The sequence below is a fragment of the Ciona intestinalis genome, unplaced genomic scaffold, assembly GCF_000224145.3.
Source record: "Ciona intestinalis unplaced genomic scaffold, KH HT000184.2, whole genome shotgun sequence".
Lineage (NCBI taxonomy): Eukaryota > Metazoa > Chordata > Ascidiacea > Phlebobranchia > Cionidae > Ciona > Ciona intestinalis.
The window spans coordinates 657,154-670,421 of NW_004190506.2; the positions used below are offsets into that span (position 1 = coordinate 657,154).

A 13,268-nucleotide genomic window follows, 5' to 3' on the forward strand; every position below is an offset into this window, starting at 1 on the left:
AAAAGTAAATGCAATGATCGTTGCTTGGTTGGTAATTATTATTTGTATATTACATGTGTACACTATAAGTAATAACAGAATCGGTATGCATATCTATTAGAAGTAAAACTGTACAAAAAAAGACAATTCAATGCAGTAAATACCAGTTAATTGGTAACTATGCATGTACTTTGACTACAAGTAATAATTGATCCTGTATTTTTATAACAGTTCAATCAATAACTGCTCCAAGAGAAGTAATCGCTGGTCCACCTGGTCCACCAGGAGAAAGAGGGCCAGAAGGTCCAGCTGGTCCACCTGGAACACCTGGTGTTATTCCAAAGGTAGGGTGTGCTATTTCCAATGATATTAAATTTGTAAATAGCATTATACTTGCCTTGTTATGATCTGTAATTAATGCTTCGATTTTGAACAGGCGGCAACCAGAACAGCTGCACTTGCGGTAAGCATACTGAATTTGTAAATACGTTCAACCTAACACCCTGTGTATAATAAGAGTTTATGTATTAGAAAACAGTTAAGAAACTGAAGGGAAAAGTTAAATCTTGTTTTGTGAGGATGAACATTATTTTGTTTGATCTAAGGGAACGTGTAAGTTCCCTTGAGAGATCTACTCAGCTGTACAGCAATGATAAAAGCAATACTGCCACAGTTTCTGGTACATGGGTTCCAAATGGTGAATAAAACACAATACACAAATGCTGGCCAAACTTCATAAGAATGTAAAAATATAAACATAGGGTGATGTGAGTTTGCAAGCATTATGAAACACTGTTGCTTCACGCTATAGGCATGTTTGCATTGAACTTGCACATAATGTATACGCATGATTACACAATGATCACATGACAGATTGCTGAAGATGTCACTGAAATGAAAGCCACGATAGAAAGATTAAGTTCACGAATTTTGGTTTTGGAGCAAGAATTGCTGAATGGCATATTGAGCGTAGTAGAAGGTATTGAATTAAACTTAAAATATAACTACACATTAAAGACTTATCCGCTAATTTTTTTATTTCTCATATATTTATTTAAAATATCAGTTATAAAATTTCAATAAATCACTGTCAAAATAGAAAAAAACACATAAAACACTCAGTTGAATTGTAAGCTAAAATATATAACTACACATTAAAAGACTCATCTGATAAAATTCCGTCAATTTATTTATATTGTCAGTTAAAGTTTATAGTAATTCACTTTCAAAATAGAAAATAATAACACAAAACACAGTTGAATTGCAAGCTATAAGATAAGTTAAGAACGTTGTAAATCACTGTCTCAGTAGAAACGATAAGTAAAAGGCATTCTGTTTACGGTATGCTCAAATTTAACTAATGATGATGAGTAGCGTATCATTTTGCTTTTAACTGATAATGTTTATCCAAGACTTATGATTTACCAGGAGATAACATTGAGAATGTTGTTGTTCCTGACGTGTTTAACCCGGAGAGCCAGCCAGCGGAGCCCACCCCACCTCTTTTTAACCGCAGGGTAAGTTAAGCTCTATCCGTCAGTCTGCTTTTCTAATCCTGCGGTGTCATCTTCAGAACTCTCCAGTCGGGCGTGGAGACAACACAGACTTTGAAACCACAGAAAGAGGGAGAAGGGAGAAATGAACACACACAAACCTACACCAGTGAATGGTGAACACAGCATGCAGCTTCCAGGCCACGGTCGTTGGAGTAAAAATACAAAGTTGTTCTTTAGTCAATTACAAACCTATTTAATTACATCAGTTGTGCATTGTTTTATGACAGTACTAGACGCACTAGTAGTTTTTATCCGATTTTTCATACATATTGCCAAATTGTGTTCCGTTTTCATATTTCTGGCATGTTTTACCACTTGGGCACTTAACATATTCAGCATCACTAGTTTGCCAACTGACGCATATAACATCAAAATGATGTTATATTTTTACTGTACTGTTCATTTTATTCTTGTGTTATCGTAATGCATATAACATTACACTACAAGCTTTTCACAAAAATTGCCTGCAGCTTGAATTTTCACTTTTAAACAATCCAGGAACTATTTTAAAAAATAGCAAAGTCCTGACAGCAGGTTTATTAAACAGTCTAAGTGACTTTATTTTCAATTAAAGACATATTGAAAAACAACCAATTTGTAACATGAAGTTGGCATGATAGTAAAACTTGTATGGCCTTTGCTTGTTTATATATCTATATTAGAGCCCAGTCTTTAAAACGTAGGTTCTAATAACAGGTCCTCTTCTTATCACTATAACTTGGCAGCAAAACTCTTCATGAAACCCCAACGGATTCTTAGTATTTGTCGAACAGTTCTTGCAACGAAACAGGAATAAAAGTATTTTCCATTTTCATGAATACAACTTGTTTATCGATATAAATAGTATTTCCTCCAAGTTTATAAAGAGTTTGCCCATCTCTACTCCTCGGAAGTTGGAGGAATAGAAGACCTCTTTCCTCTGCTCTTTTTTGAATAAGATCCTTGAAACTGGATGGGATGGTGGAATAAGAGGCGGAGGAAGCCGCAATCTTGGGAGGAGGGGCCTTAGTGATAAATGAACAAATTAATAAAGATGTATAAAAATGTAATTCATAACTATTATATAAACTATTCTGTGTTTTATACAGCAGACTTGGCAAATAAGGAAAATGATGAAGATGTATAAAGTTTATTCATAGCTAAATGTTCACTATTCTGTGTCTTGTACAGCAGACAAAAGAAGTGTAAAAGGTTGATTCACACATATTATCTCGGCTTTGTGGGCAATATTTGATCAAAATGATGAAGTGTATAAAAAGTTTGTTCATAGCTAAATATCCGCGTTTATGTATTTTACACAGCAGACTTACAATATACTGTACTTACGACCCAGGTAAGCATAAACAACTAAAAGACCAACGTTATCTAAAATCATGGTATTCGCATTCAAGTGTTTTTGTATAGTATACTTTACAAGCAAAATTTAAAGTATGTCTTACTGGAGTTGTGTCTTGTTGTTCATATGTTTCATGATGATAATCATGGTTCCTATGTTGACCACTTGCTGCTCTGTTCATCATCTCTAATGCTTGTTTTAATCGATCCTGTGTGTAATTGGCATATAAATGTAGATAGTTATTTTGTATGGATGAGGTCCTATGCGACAAAGCACATCATGAGACCTTGAATGTTGGCCTAGCCACCTATTAGCCATTATACCAAGTCGATTACCAACATAGAAAATTGAAAACTTAATAAAAGGCTGCAAAAAATATTATTATGTAGAAAATTTATTATGTTGTCCATATACCAATACAGTAAAAAATGCATTTCAAAAAAAAATATATATTAAAATAATGTATTACGCACTTACCTTCACAAATGAATTGGAAATAATTGGCTCCGGGAAAACTGATTTCCATCCAAGATACCATTGTGTGACTTCATCAAAATCAGGTGAACCATTTAGCCAAGCACTCAATGCCTTCAACCATTTGTTAAAGAAATGTTTCTCAAGTATTCCAACCATACTGGCAGTGGGTACAAGGTTCTAGGAAGGTGAATGAATAGTTGTAACGTATTTATCTCTGCATTTTGGGGCAACGATATTTATTATAACACAAATGTTAGCCTCACACACCTCGTGCCACTTATGGCTCTAAAAAGGTATATGGTTTAGTTAGAAAAAAAAGGCAAACTGAAACAGCCATATTCTATATGAATGAGCTCATTATTGAGGACAAAAAACAGCAGTTCAGTGGTTTAGTTTTATTAAGAATGCATTTTTGTAATACATCTATATTGGAATATATACACTACCATGATTAAAATTGAATCGTTTGTTTACTGAAGAACTTGGAATATGATATAATAGCAATAGTTTAATTCATATTTACCTTCCATGATAAAACACATTCCATGTCACTTAGATCTTGCTTACGGGGATCAACTATAAATTCTTCCATGCATTTGGCTACAAACAGAAGATAATAATATATATATGTATACGGTATATCTACTTTTACATTATACTCTATCTTTAGATTACATTCTAATGCATTAAATCTGTAACTATAATCTAACCTAACATTTCAACATTTATAAGAAAACATGCACAGTACAAAACAAGACAATCAATAAAAATTCCAAAAAAATATTCAGGCACAAAGTCACATACATTGTAACTCAAGAGCGGGCACATAGTGTATAATACAAAACACCTTGCTATAAGGAGGAGGACTGTCCTTGAATAACTTACATTGATACATGATTGAAATTTAAATACAAAGCAAATATTTACCAAGTTTGGGTAGAATTGTCTTAATAATAAAAGCGTCCCAACTTCCCCTTGAAAATACTTTGTGCCATGGCTCAAGTATGATTCTTGCAGACGGATCACGTGGATGCCACATTTGTAATGCAAGGGACAGTTTATGACGAATAGGGCCGTATCTGTAAAGTGTAGGGAGTAAAATAGAGGTATTGGTACCTAAGAAACTTGCTTTGTTAGGGGATTTGGTTGTTACTAATAGGGTCGGTTTATTACTTATGCTAACGCAAAGTGTTTATGTAATGTGTTATGTGTGGATATAGAAATATAGAAAAAGGTAACAAGAGCTTATGTGTGTATACAAAAATTCTATACATAAAACAGTAAACTAAATGTGGGATAACTGAAAAGTAACAAATTTTTGGGCAGCAGTTTCTTCCGATTTGAGGGATACTTCTGCCTTGTATCAGAGGTTACATCTTATAACAGTGGTTTCCAACCTGGTGGTTATTTGGGTTTTGTGGGGCCGTGACCATTGACTTTGTTTAAAAAAATATATATATATGTATTTAAATCAAGGGGACTTTAACCTAAAAAAGGTTGGGAACCACTGCTTTATAAGATGCTGTAGCAATCATAGTTACCCCATCTTACAATGGTTCAAGTCGTTCCTGCATATGTGGCAGCCAAGGATGGATCCAGGAATGTAAGGGAATGGGATCTGTAAGTGGATTCCAACAATCCACCTCTTTCTGTAGTTGTGGAAGCACCTGGATCAAGGAACAGTGTAAACATATGAGTTACTTTTTAAAAACTCAACTTTTGTGATTTGAACATGTTAGACCTGTTTAAAAGGGGGTTGTTTTGATTTAAACTTTAAAATAATAACTAAAAAATAGAACTGAAAGTATAAAATGTCGCAAAGAAACCAAAAAAGTAGGGTAATATTCTTGTATTGCACGTCATACATTGTTTTCAGACCCTTGTTTAATTGCAATTAAAGTGTACTATGCTAAGAAATAGAAAAAAGTATATAGGAATTATGAAATTCAAGTGATTCAAATCTTCCACCAGTTGAGTAAGGAGGTTTTCCATCATCCAGGTTGGGAGGAGTGGCATCCAACTCTCTATGAGGTTAAGGACTGGATCTGCATCATGAGGATCCCATGATAAGATGGAAGACCTGACATGTGGCATCCATACGTCCCACATCATGTGTTGGTATACGTCAGTCTCTTCAGATACATTCTAAAAATAACGACGGTTGTTAACAGCTCGTGCCTACAAGTTACCATGTATTTAACTTAATTCTTTTTGCCTAGCAGGCCAATGCCAGTCGTTACAACACAGCTGTTCTGTTTCATACATATCGAGCCAGCTTACGAGTTCCCATGTATGCAACTTTGAAAGTAGGGATTCCGAGAGAGATGTTTTTGGAATGTATGATTGACAATTTAGACACTCTATAAGGAATATACTGGCTTGAGCAACATATACATGTTACTCTGAAATCTAGCATACAATTTCTGTAAGGATGAGCACCTACAGTGGGGCAGGCAATGGGGCTGGAAATTAGGCCAAACCGAAAAAATAACTGACTCTTTAATTTGTTAACGAACCAATCAAGAGCATACTGTTTTTTTTTTAAAAAGAACTGTAAATACTTTATTGCATAACATACTACCAACTAATATACTGCGTTAAGGTTAAGAACCTGCATAGAAAATGAAGATTTGTCAAGTTCCAAAAGTAATTTCCATCTTTTCATTTCATTTATTCCATATGTTGGCTTGTTAAGTGGATTCCAACTATATTAGGGAAGTTTATATTTGGGTGTATTACCGTGTATATTATATGTGCTCATATGACATTTGTGTGCATATGAGAAACATATGTGCGTGTATGACATTAGTTTGAACAGACTTTTACAATTTGCAGCAGAAAACAGAAACTCAGCTAGCTGTGTAAAAAATATTTAAAACACACTGTCAATGTTTGAATGGGAGACATAAATTTTCTCTGTTACGTTTTCTTAGAACCTGATTCTCAATGTCATTGGTAATAGCATTATTTATATTTATTGAAACTTGTTCAAAGAATTTTGACACCTTCTAGGTGAGATTAGAATCCAAAATTTTACAAAAAAATAATGTCCAATCATTTCTTCTCTACTTACTTTGCAAGGTACTTTGTTATTAACGGGTAAACCATCACAGAAGCAAGGTCAGAAAGTTCAAACATTCGATATTCAGCAAAATATTTCTCCTGGAAATAAAATTTTAATGAATGGTTGAATTACTTTTGGATAAAAGTACTGTGGCACATTCATAGTACAACAATAAGCTGAGGTATTGTATAGGTATGGATTTTTCGTGATGGACGTAATTACAGTTGAGGTGGTGTTTATCAAAAAATGCAATTGTGGACTTTTATTATTCATTATATGCAGACATACATATCAGATAATACAGATGAAAATTATAGCAGAATACTAACTTGTAATTCAGCGAACACTTCAGCGAAATGGTTGAGCAGAATCTCACAATTTTCATCTAATTTTAACCTTTCCTCACATTGAGATATTGTACGTAGGACAGTCTGGTGGAAAGAAAGGTTTAGTTTTATAGTAAAGTTACAGCTGTTAGAAATTTACCTTTAAGCAAAAACCTAAAGTTGGGGTTTTGTTACGTGCAACAAAAGTTACGTGAAGTGTGGACAAAACTTGTGCCACAGCCCCAGAGGTATTGTTTATCAATATATTTGTGGGCAATGGGAATTTTGATTTATTATAAGGCTATGTCACCACTGTGCTACTACTGTTGCAAACAGCCTGTTGTATTGCACTTGGAAATCAAAAACATCTATTATTTATTGTTAATTTATACCACAGGACAAGTGGACAACTAACAAACTAACCTCAATTCTATTAATTTCTGCTTCTTCTTTTGTTAAAGTTTCTTGAAGTTTAGTCTTCTGATGTTCAAGACTCACAGAACGATCGCTTTCATAACGTTTCTGACGATCCGCCTAAAAAGTGTCCATATTTTCATAAAACTTAATTAATTTATTGTAAATACTCATATTAATAAATTACCAAAAATATTAACTAGGTATTTCTTATAGAAACTAGCGACATATTTGCTAGCAAATTAAAAAAAAAAACACCTTTTTTTACAAACTTACGAGTAAAATTTTCTGCTCTGTGTCTTCAATGAGCGTATCGAGATTATGAAGAAGTTCCGGACATGAGAAGATATCTCGTTTCCTCATTTCCTCCTCATATTCATCTTCGTCTATACTCTCAACATCCGATCCAGTGGCTACTCTTCCAGCAATTGCATGATAACTGGTAATGATCATCAATATGAGAAGTAATTATATATAGGAGATGATATTTCTTTGGCATATAATATCCAAATATCCTGATCGTGTTTTAAACAATTACCAACAGTCTATGGGATTTGTGAGGGTACGGTTTTATAATTCTTTAAATGTTGTTTGTTTACTACCAAATGGGACGAGAAAATAGAATAAAAAGATGTCATATTTCCCCCAGGATTTTTAACTTACCCTGTGAATACTTTCTTTTCCTTCCCTGTCATATCAATGACTTTAACATTAGCTACATGGTTAGGAATAGACTGCCCCCTTTCTGGAGAATCTTTTTTCTTTTTCACTGATTTCCCAGATTTAGTCAGCTCTTCCACTGTTTTGTATTTGTATTTTGGTTTCTTTGTCTTTGGTTCAGAACCTTTTCGCCATTGGGCTAATTCCGACTGCAAGAAGATGAACGAAATCAAATTTTTCCATCAGCATTAACTTATCAGTTTAAAAATCTTGAAACTTTATACTTTAAAACAGCTGTAATAGCCTTGTGTTTAGTTTGTTCATAGAACACGGTCCAAATTTACTTTATGTTATTAATATAAAATATCTTTTGGTGTTCAAAAAGATTAGTTTATTGCATTGAGTTTTTGGTAACTTAATTGGGGTTGAAAGATGCTGTAATAGAGGACCTACCTTAAACTCTTCTTCTTCTTCTCCCTCTGAATCTTGCATTGGGAAATGAATGTAAGATTGTTTTGTTCTTTCTGTGCCTGCAGCTCCAAGACCAGCTTTCTTTGTTCTTTTGAGCGCTTCGATAGGATTTATGATTCCTTGGTTGCCTTTGCCAAGACCTTTCCCATGTTTATATCCCATCTTTGTCAGCAGCTTCATACCTATGGAAAGAAGTGTTAAAAGTGAATGCATTTTTAAAAATAGAGTTGTGTTGGAATTAGAAATGCCAAATGAATTATAAATGAATGAATGTAATTTTTTTATTCTTGGGTGGCCAGAAAATGACTTAACCCACAACCTCTGGGTTAGAGGCAGGCACGCTAACCATTGTGCTATGGCGCACATGTATACAGACATAACCAAAAATCTTTAGTGGATAAATCATAACCACTCAACATTGACTTAACCAAACCCACATCTTTGGAATACAAACCAAGAAATTTTACACAAAAGTCTTAAATACCCTACCTATCCCCCTTGTATGTCGTTCAAAACTAGCAAACTGTGAATCAACCTTTTCTTTTTTCCCTTTTGTAGCAAGACTGTAGCTTCCACTGCTGTCATTTGTTTTTGAAGTCTTTTGTGACGTAGTTTGGAATGTTTTTGATGATTTTTTGAACGACCCACTACTGGAAATAAAAGTTTACCGCTGCTATTGCTATAAGAATATACATAATAAAAATATTTTTTTAAGAACCAAAAAACAGTTCTAGTGCTATAAAAACCTAATAGACAAAAATTTGACCACTAAGTATGAACGGTTACCTTTCTTCTGTTTTAACTTCTTCAGTATCTTCCTGGGACATTTTATCTTCAGGAATAGGAGGTCCATCTTCATCTTTAAGACCACCACTTACAAAACTGACAGGTTCAGAATACTTACTGCTTTTCTTCTTGAATTTACTGGAAATAAAAGGTATATAGGAGATGATATTTCTTTCTACAAATAAAGTGTTTAATAAATCCTAACCAGTTTTTGAAATATAGCTGATGCACCTTATATATAAGTTACAGAGTTACTATCTACATAGAACTGACAACTTTAGCTTAATACAGCTCATTTATGTAATTGGAAGACTACTGGTATAAAAAAGCAATTGAGAGTTAATTTTCTGCTTAAACTAATACGCTATTATATTACAGCATTCAAATACAACTGGTAGCTTTTGTTTTTACCTCCAACCGCTTTTTTCTTGATCAGCCCATATACCGTATAGGGAATCTTCCTTCGTTTGTCGGAATCTCGGACGATTTGGATTGAATTCGTTCATCAAATCATCGTTTGTAATGTTAAAACCTTCTACATCGTCTCCTTCATCGGAGTCGTACACCCCCGCCATGTTTGCAGGATCAATTAAACCTACGTTTAGCTAAATTACACGTCTTTCTGGTATATTCAACATAGGTTAATCGTAAAGTTTTTTACTAAAAACGAGCTCGTAAAAATACAAACAATCCAAAACATGCATTCCCAAGAACCTTTCGTGGTAAAGAAAGTCCACTAGACGTGCATAGAGATCGAATATGGCGGACACTATTTAGTATTTGAATACTGGAAATGTGGACAAATACTTCAACTGCAGCAGTAAAACCAGTACCCTTGGTGCAAAAAATAACTTGGTGTCGCAGACGAAATCTTCAATTTGTCCAGAGAACAAAAGGTATCTTCGGACTGAGACCTAAACAAGCTAAAAATCCCTATCCACACAACTACTTCCAATTTAAACAAAACCTCATCGAAAATAAAAAAAAAAGTAAACAGTGTTAAAATAACTCACACTGAGTAACATAAACTAAATTTATTTTAATAATTTGCACAGTAATAAATACTTTATCACTAGCTGAACAAACTTTTTGTCTGTAAAATATAAATCACTCCAGAATAATACCATCTTTAACAAAAAAAACTCTGAACCTATTAAAAATTTATTAACAAGCTGTATAAAAATTTATTAACAAGCTGTATAACTTCTATATAAAACTATATTGAAAAGAACCTTGGTCTGTGTAGTTCCATCCTTTAAGAAGTCACACCATTACCAAGCTTCATGCAATGTTAAAAGTTCAAAGCCAAGGTTAGTTTGGTAATTCGTGAGCCTGTACGAATTTTAACTTTTTAATACTTGGGAAATCACTGCTGAAAGATGATGTGTGTGAAGAATTTAGGCAAGATTGTTGATGTTTCATTTGGCCATTTTTTGGCATAAAAACAAACTGGGTATTTCCAACTGAGTTCTTACTAGGTTGGAGGGAAGATTGAGAAGTGTAAGCAGAAGTTGGTGCTACGTTGCTTTTTGCTAATTTTCGTTTCATTTTACAAAATGTACTAAAGGAAGGCTTTTGAGGTAGATCTAAAGTTTTTATGAACTTTAAGTGTTCTGTGTATGTAGCCTCTAAACTCTGAGTGTCTTCAGAATGTTGAAACATCTCAGTGTTTGAAGGAGGGAAAAAGTCTTCATTAGTAGAGTATGGTATCACCAAACTATTACTAGTTGCAGCTGTTGAATCTTGGCACTGAAGATTTAAACAAAAAATAATACATGGTTAAAGGAACTTAATGCCACGATCTACATTTTAATAATAAAAAAGTCCATTAACTAATGCTTTTGATCTAGTTAGAGAGTAAAACATTACCGTGGATTGATTTTCCCGGATAAATTTTAGCGGGACCAGAGGCCTCTTTGTGTCAAGCCTAAAGAAATAATTAAGACATATTATGAAAAAAGTAAACATAAAAACATTTGTTTCAATAAATTTTAATACATGCTCAAATGTTCCCATAAACCTTCTACATGCCGATGTGAAAGACAATTTTGTCATGCCAAAGTTCTATATCTATAAGAATGAACCACCATTATACTAAAATAACAAAAACAAAACAATTACCTTCTTTTAGCATGAACATAACTTGAATACACTGGATCATAACATGGAGATGCTGAGATTTTAAGTTTAACGTCTTTGCCAGGTCTATTTAAATCCGGTTGAATGTCAAATAAGCTTGATTTAAAATGAACGGAGCAAATTTTATATTCTTGACTGGTTATTATCTAAAAATAAAGCTGTCATAAACACTTTATTAAAGCTATATTATTTCGAGATAACAATAAAAGATCAGTATGGGGTATTACAGTAATGGAAAGATGTTTAGCCGGTTTAGGTAACCAACATTACAGTTTTAACAGGGTGTATTGTATTTGTATATAATTAATAATGTATAGTAGGGTGAGAGAAGATACATTTCCATACTTTACAACACATTTGGTAGTAAACAAAGAACATTCAAAGAATTATAAAACTGTATTCTCGCGACTTCCACAGACCACTATTAATTGTTTAAAAAACGACCGGGATAATTAAATATAATGTGCTAAAGGTGTCCCATCTTTCCCCATCCTAGTATATGTTACATATCATACTTGGTTTTTTAGTTCAAATTTCCACAATTTCATTGTTTCCTCCAAGAAATATTTCCATTCATATATGACTCGTTTTTCATTGCACGTAGGAATCTTTGATAATTGGTTCGAATTCAGTGAATGGAACCCAAGATGTGGATGCTGCCTTGAATTATTGTTGCACATGGGTACAGCACAATACCATATTGTATCAACACCACAAAGTGAGTCCCGCAACTCCTATACATAAGGGATTATAGACATCATTATGTGAAACCCTATTATAACTCCATAGTTTTACCTGTACAGATAACCTGCTTAACGGATTAACAGGGGTTGCAGGTCCCAATTCTTTAGTAGTTTCATCTACAAAGTTTTCTTGTGGCAATTCATCAGTTACTGTAAATAAAACAACAAGATTAATATTGAGTTTACAAATATTTAATATATGGCCAGGACAAATACTATTATCAAACAATGTTATATTTAGTACAACTTTAACACATATATATATTTTAAATATAACAATAAATGATTTTTACCTTTTTTTTCATTTACATTCAGTTTCGGTTTTCTATTTTTCGACGTTGTTATTGGAACAGCATTCTTCCTCAAAAAATGCTTAGATTCCTTAAAGAAAGGTGCATAACAATAAAAGTATTACTGTATACTGTATACATAAGAATAGACTACAATTTTTTACTATTTAAACCTATATAATACTACATATTTTTTATATAAATACAAAAAACTTTAATACTTGAATTTCAATCAGCCTACTTTTTCATAGACGTCGTCTTTTTTAAAGTGTAACTGACAAACTCTTAAACCAAGACTTTTTAGTTGACTGCTGGTAAACTCATTCAAATCATCTCTTCCCAAGGCTTGAATCCACAGCTGGCAAAGCTTTTCTTTTTTGGGGAACTTGAATAATGATACCCCCCCATTGTCACCAGCATTGGCGCGGCGAGTGATGTGTGTACAATTATATGCAGTACAACGTGGCATCTATTTTAACTTGGTACCGAATTTCCGTCCAATAACTTTGCCGTATACCGACACAAGTTGCCTGCTGCGAATAAATACTGAGACATAAAAGATTGAATAACTGTATTCCTTCGTATAATTGATTATAATGTGCTACAGTAAAAAGAAAAACTCGCATAAACATACCAAAACATTGAACAAATATCTGAAATTTAACGCGCGCAATAGATAAAAAAAAACAGATCACGTGACTAAACAATAGACATCGTCTACTTGTAAACAATATAAAACGGGGAGCAACTATTTGGGGAGTACTATGTTCAACAAGTTTCTAGTTTTAAGAAATCGGGATAGTCTTTTAGCAAAATTAACGAAATTCTATCTCAAACCTTGTTTTGTCCAATGTGAAGTTGTGGTGTGAAGTTAGGAAAATTGTGGTTGATATTTTTTCCTCGTGTAAACCTGAGTCCGTGTATAAACATGTTTATATGCGGACTCTGATACGAAAACATTAGAGAAAAGTCCGTTTGACGTTTATATATGGACATTGGACTAGAGTCCGAATATGTACAGAGTGTA

The 13,268-nt window shown here is 33.5% G+C and overlaps 3 protein-coding genes across 12 annotated transcripts in view; 1 reads left to right on the plus strand and 2 right to left on the minus strand.

Moving 5' to 3' along the window:
* Positions 1-2,125, plus strand: part of LOC100180559 (papilin-like) — a 20,765-nt gene extending 18,640 nt beyond the window's left edge. For 7 of the 8 annotated variants that reach the window (XM_026839327.1, XM_026839328.1, XM_026839329.1 and 4 more), the window contains 5 exons: positions 211-323; positions 416-442; positions 511-676; positions 1,408-1,496; positions 1,553-2,125. In XM_026839327.1, coding sequence (XP_026695128.1) covers positions 211-323; positions 416-442; positions 511-676; positions 1,408-1,496; positions 1,553-1,621 — 464 coding nt within the window. In that variant the 3' untranslated portion in view covers positions 1,622-2,125. Of the gene's footprint in view, positions 1-210; positions 324-415; positions 443-510; positions 677-852; positions 959-1,407; positions 1,497-1,552 lie in introns of all 8 variants that reach the window. The other variant, XM_018816409.2, reaches the window with a different exon arrangement.
* stip (Sip1/TFIP11 interacting protein) lies at positions 2,058-10,025 on the minus strand. 3 transcript variants are annotated; one of them, NM_001097619.1, is given in 19 exon segments: positions 2,075-2,539; positions 2,975-3,079; positions 3,349-3,525; positions 3,872-3,948; positions 4,276-4,427; positions 4,900-5,015; positions 5,317-5,493; positions 5,942-6,053; positions 6,422-6,510; positions 6,742-6,843; positions 7,162-7,272; positions 7,429-7,591; positions 7,816-8,021; positions 8,266-8,465; positions 8,773-8,933; positions 9,070-9,207; positions 9,481-9,664; positions 9,784-9,983; positions 10,013-10,025. In NM_001097619.1, coding segments are annotated over 17 exon segments (2,499 nt in total). In that variant the 5' UTR covers positions 9,645-9,664; positions 9,784-9,983; positions 10,013-10,025; the 3' UTR covers positions 2,075-2,290.
* A 64-nt stretch (positions 10,026-10,089) lies between these two features.
* LOC100185373 lies at positions 10,090-12,901 on the minus strand. The gene is made up of 7 exons (XM_002121615.5): positions 12,483-12,901; positions 12,245-12,332; positions 12,004-12,101; positions 11,724-11,942; positions 11,191-11,354; positions 10,939-10,996; positions 10,090-10,818 (listed from the first exon to the last, which is right to left on the minus strand). The coding sequence occupies exons 1-7, from the start codon at positions 12,708-12,710 to the stop codon at positions 10,381-10,383; spliced, it is 1,293 nt and encodes a 430-aa protein (XP_002121651.1). The 5' UTR covers positions 12,711-12,901; the 3' UTR covers positions 10,090-10,380.
* Positions 12,902-13,268: the final 367 nt, after the last annotated feature.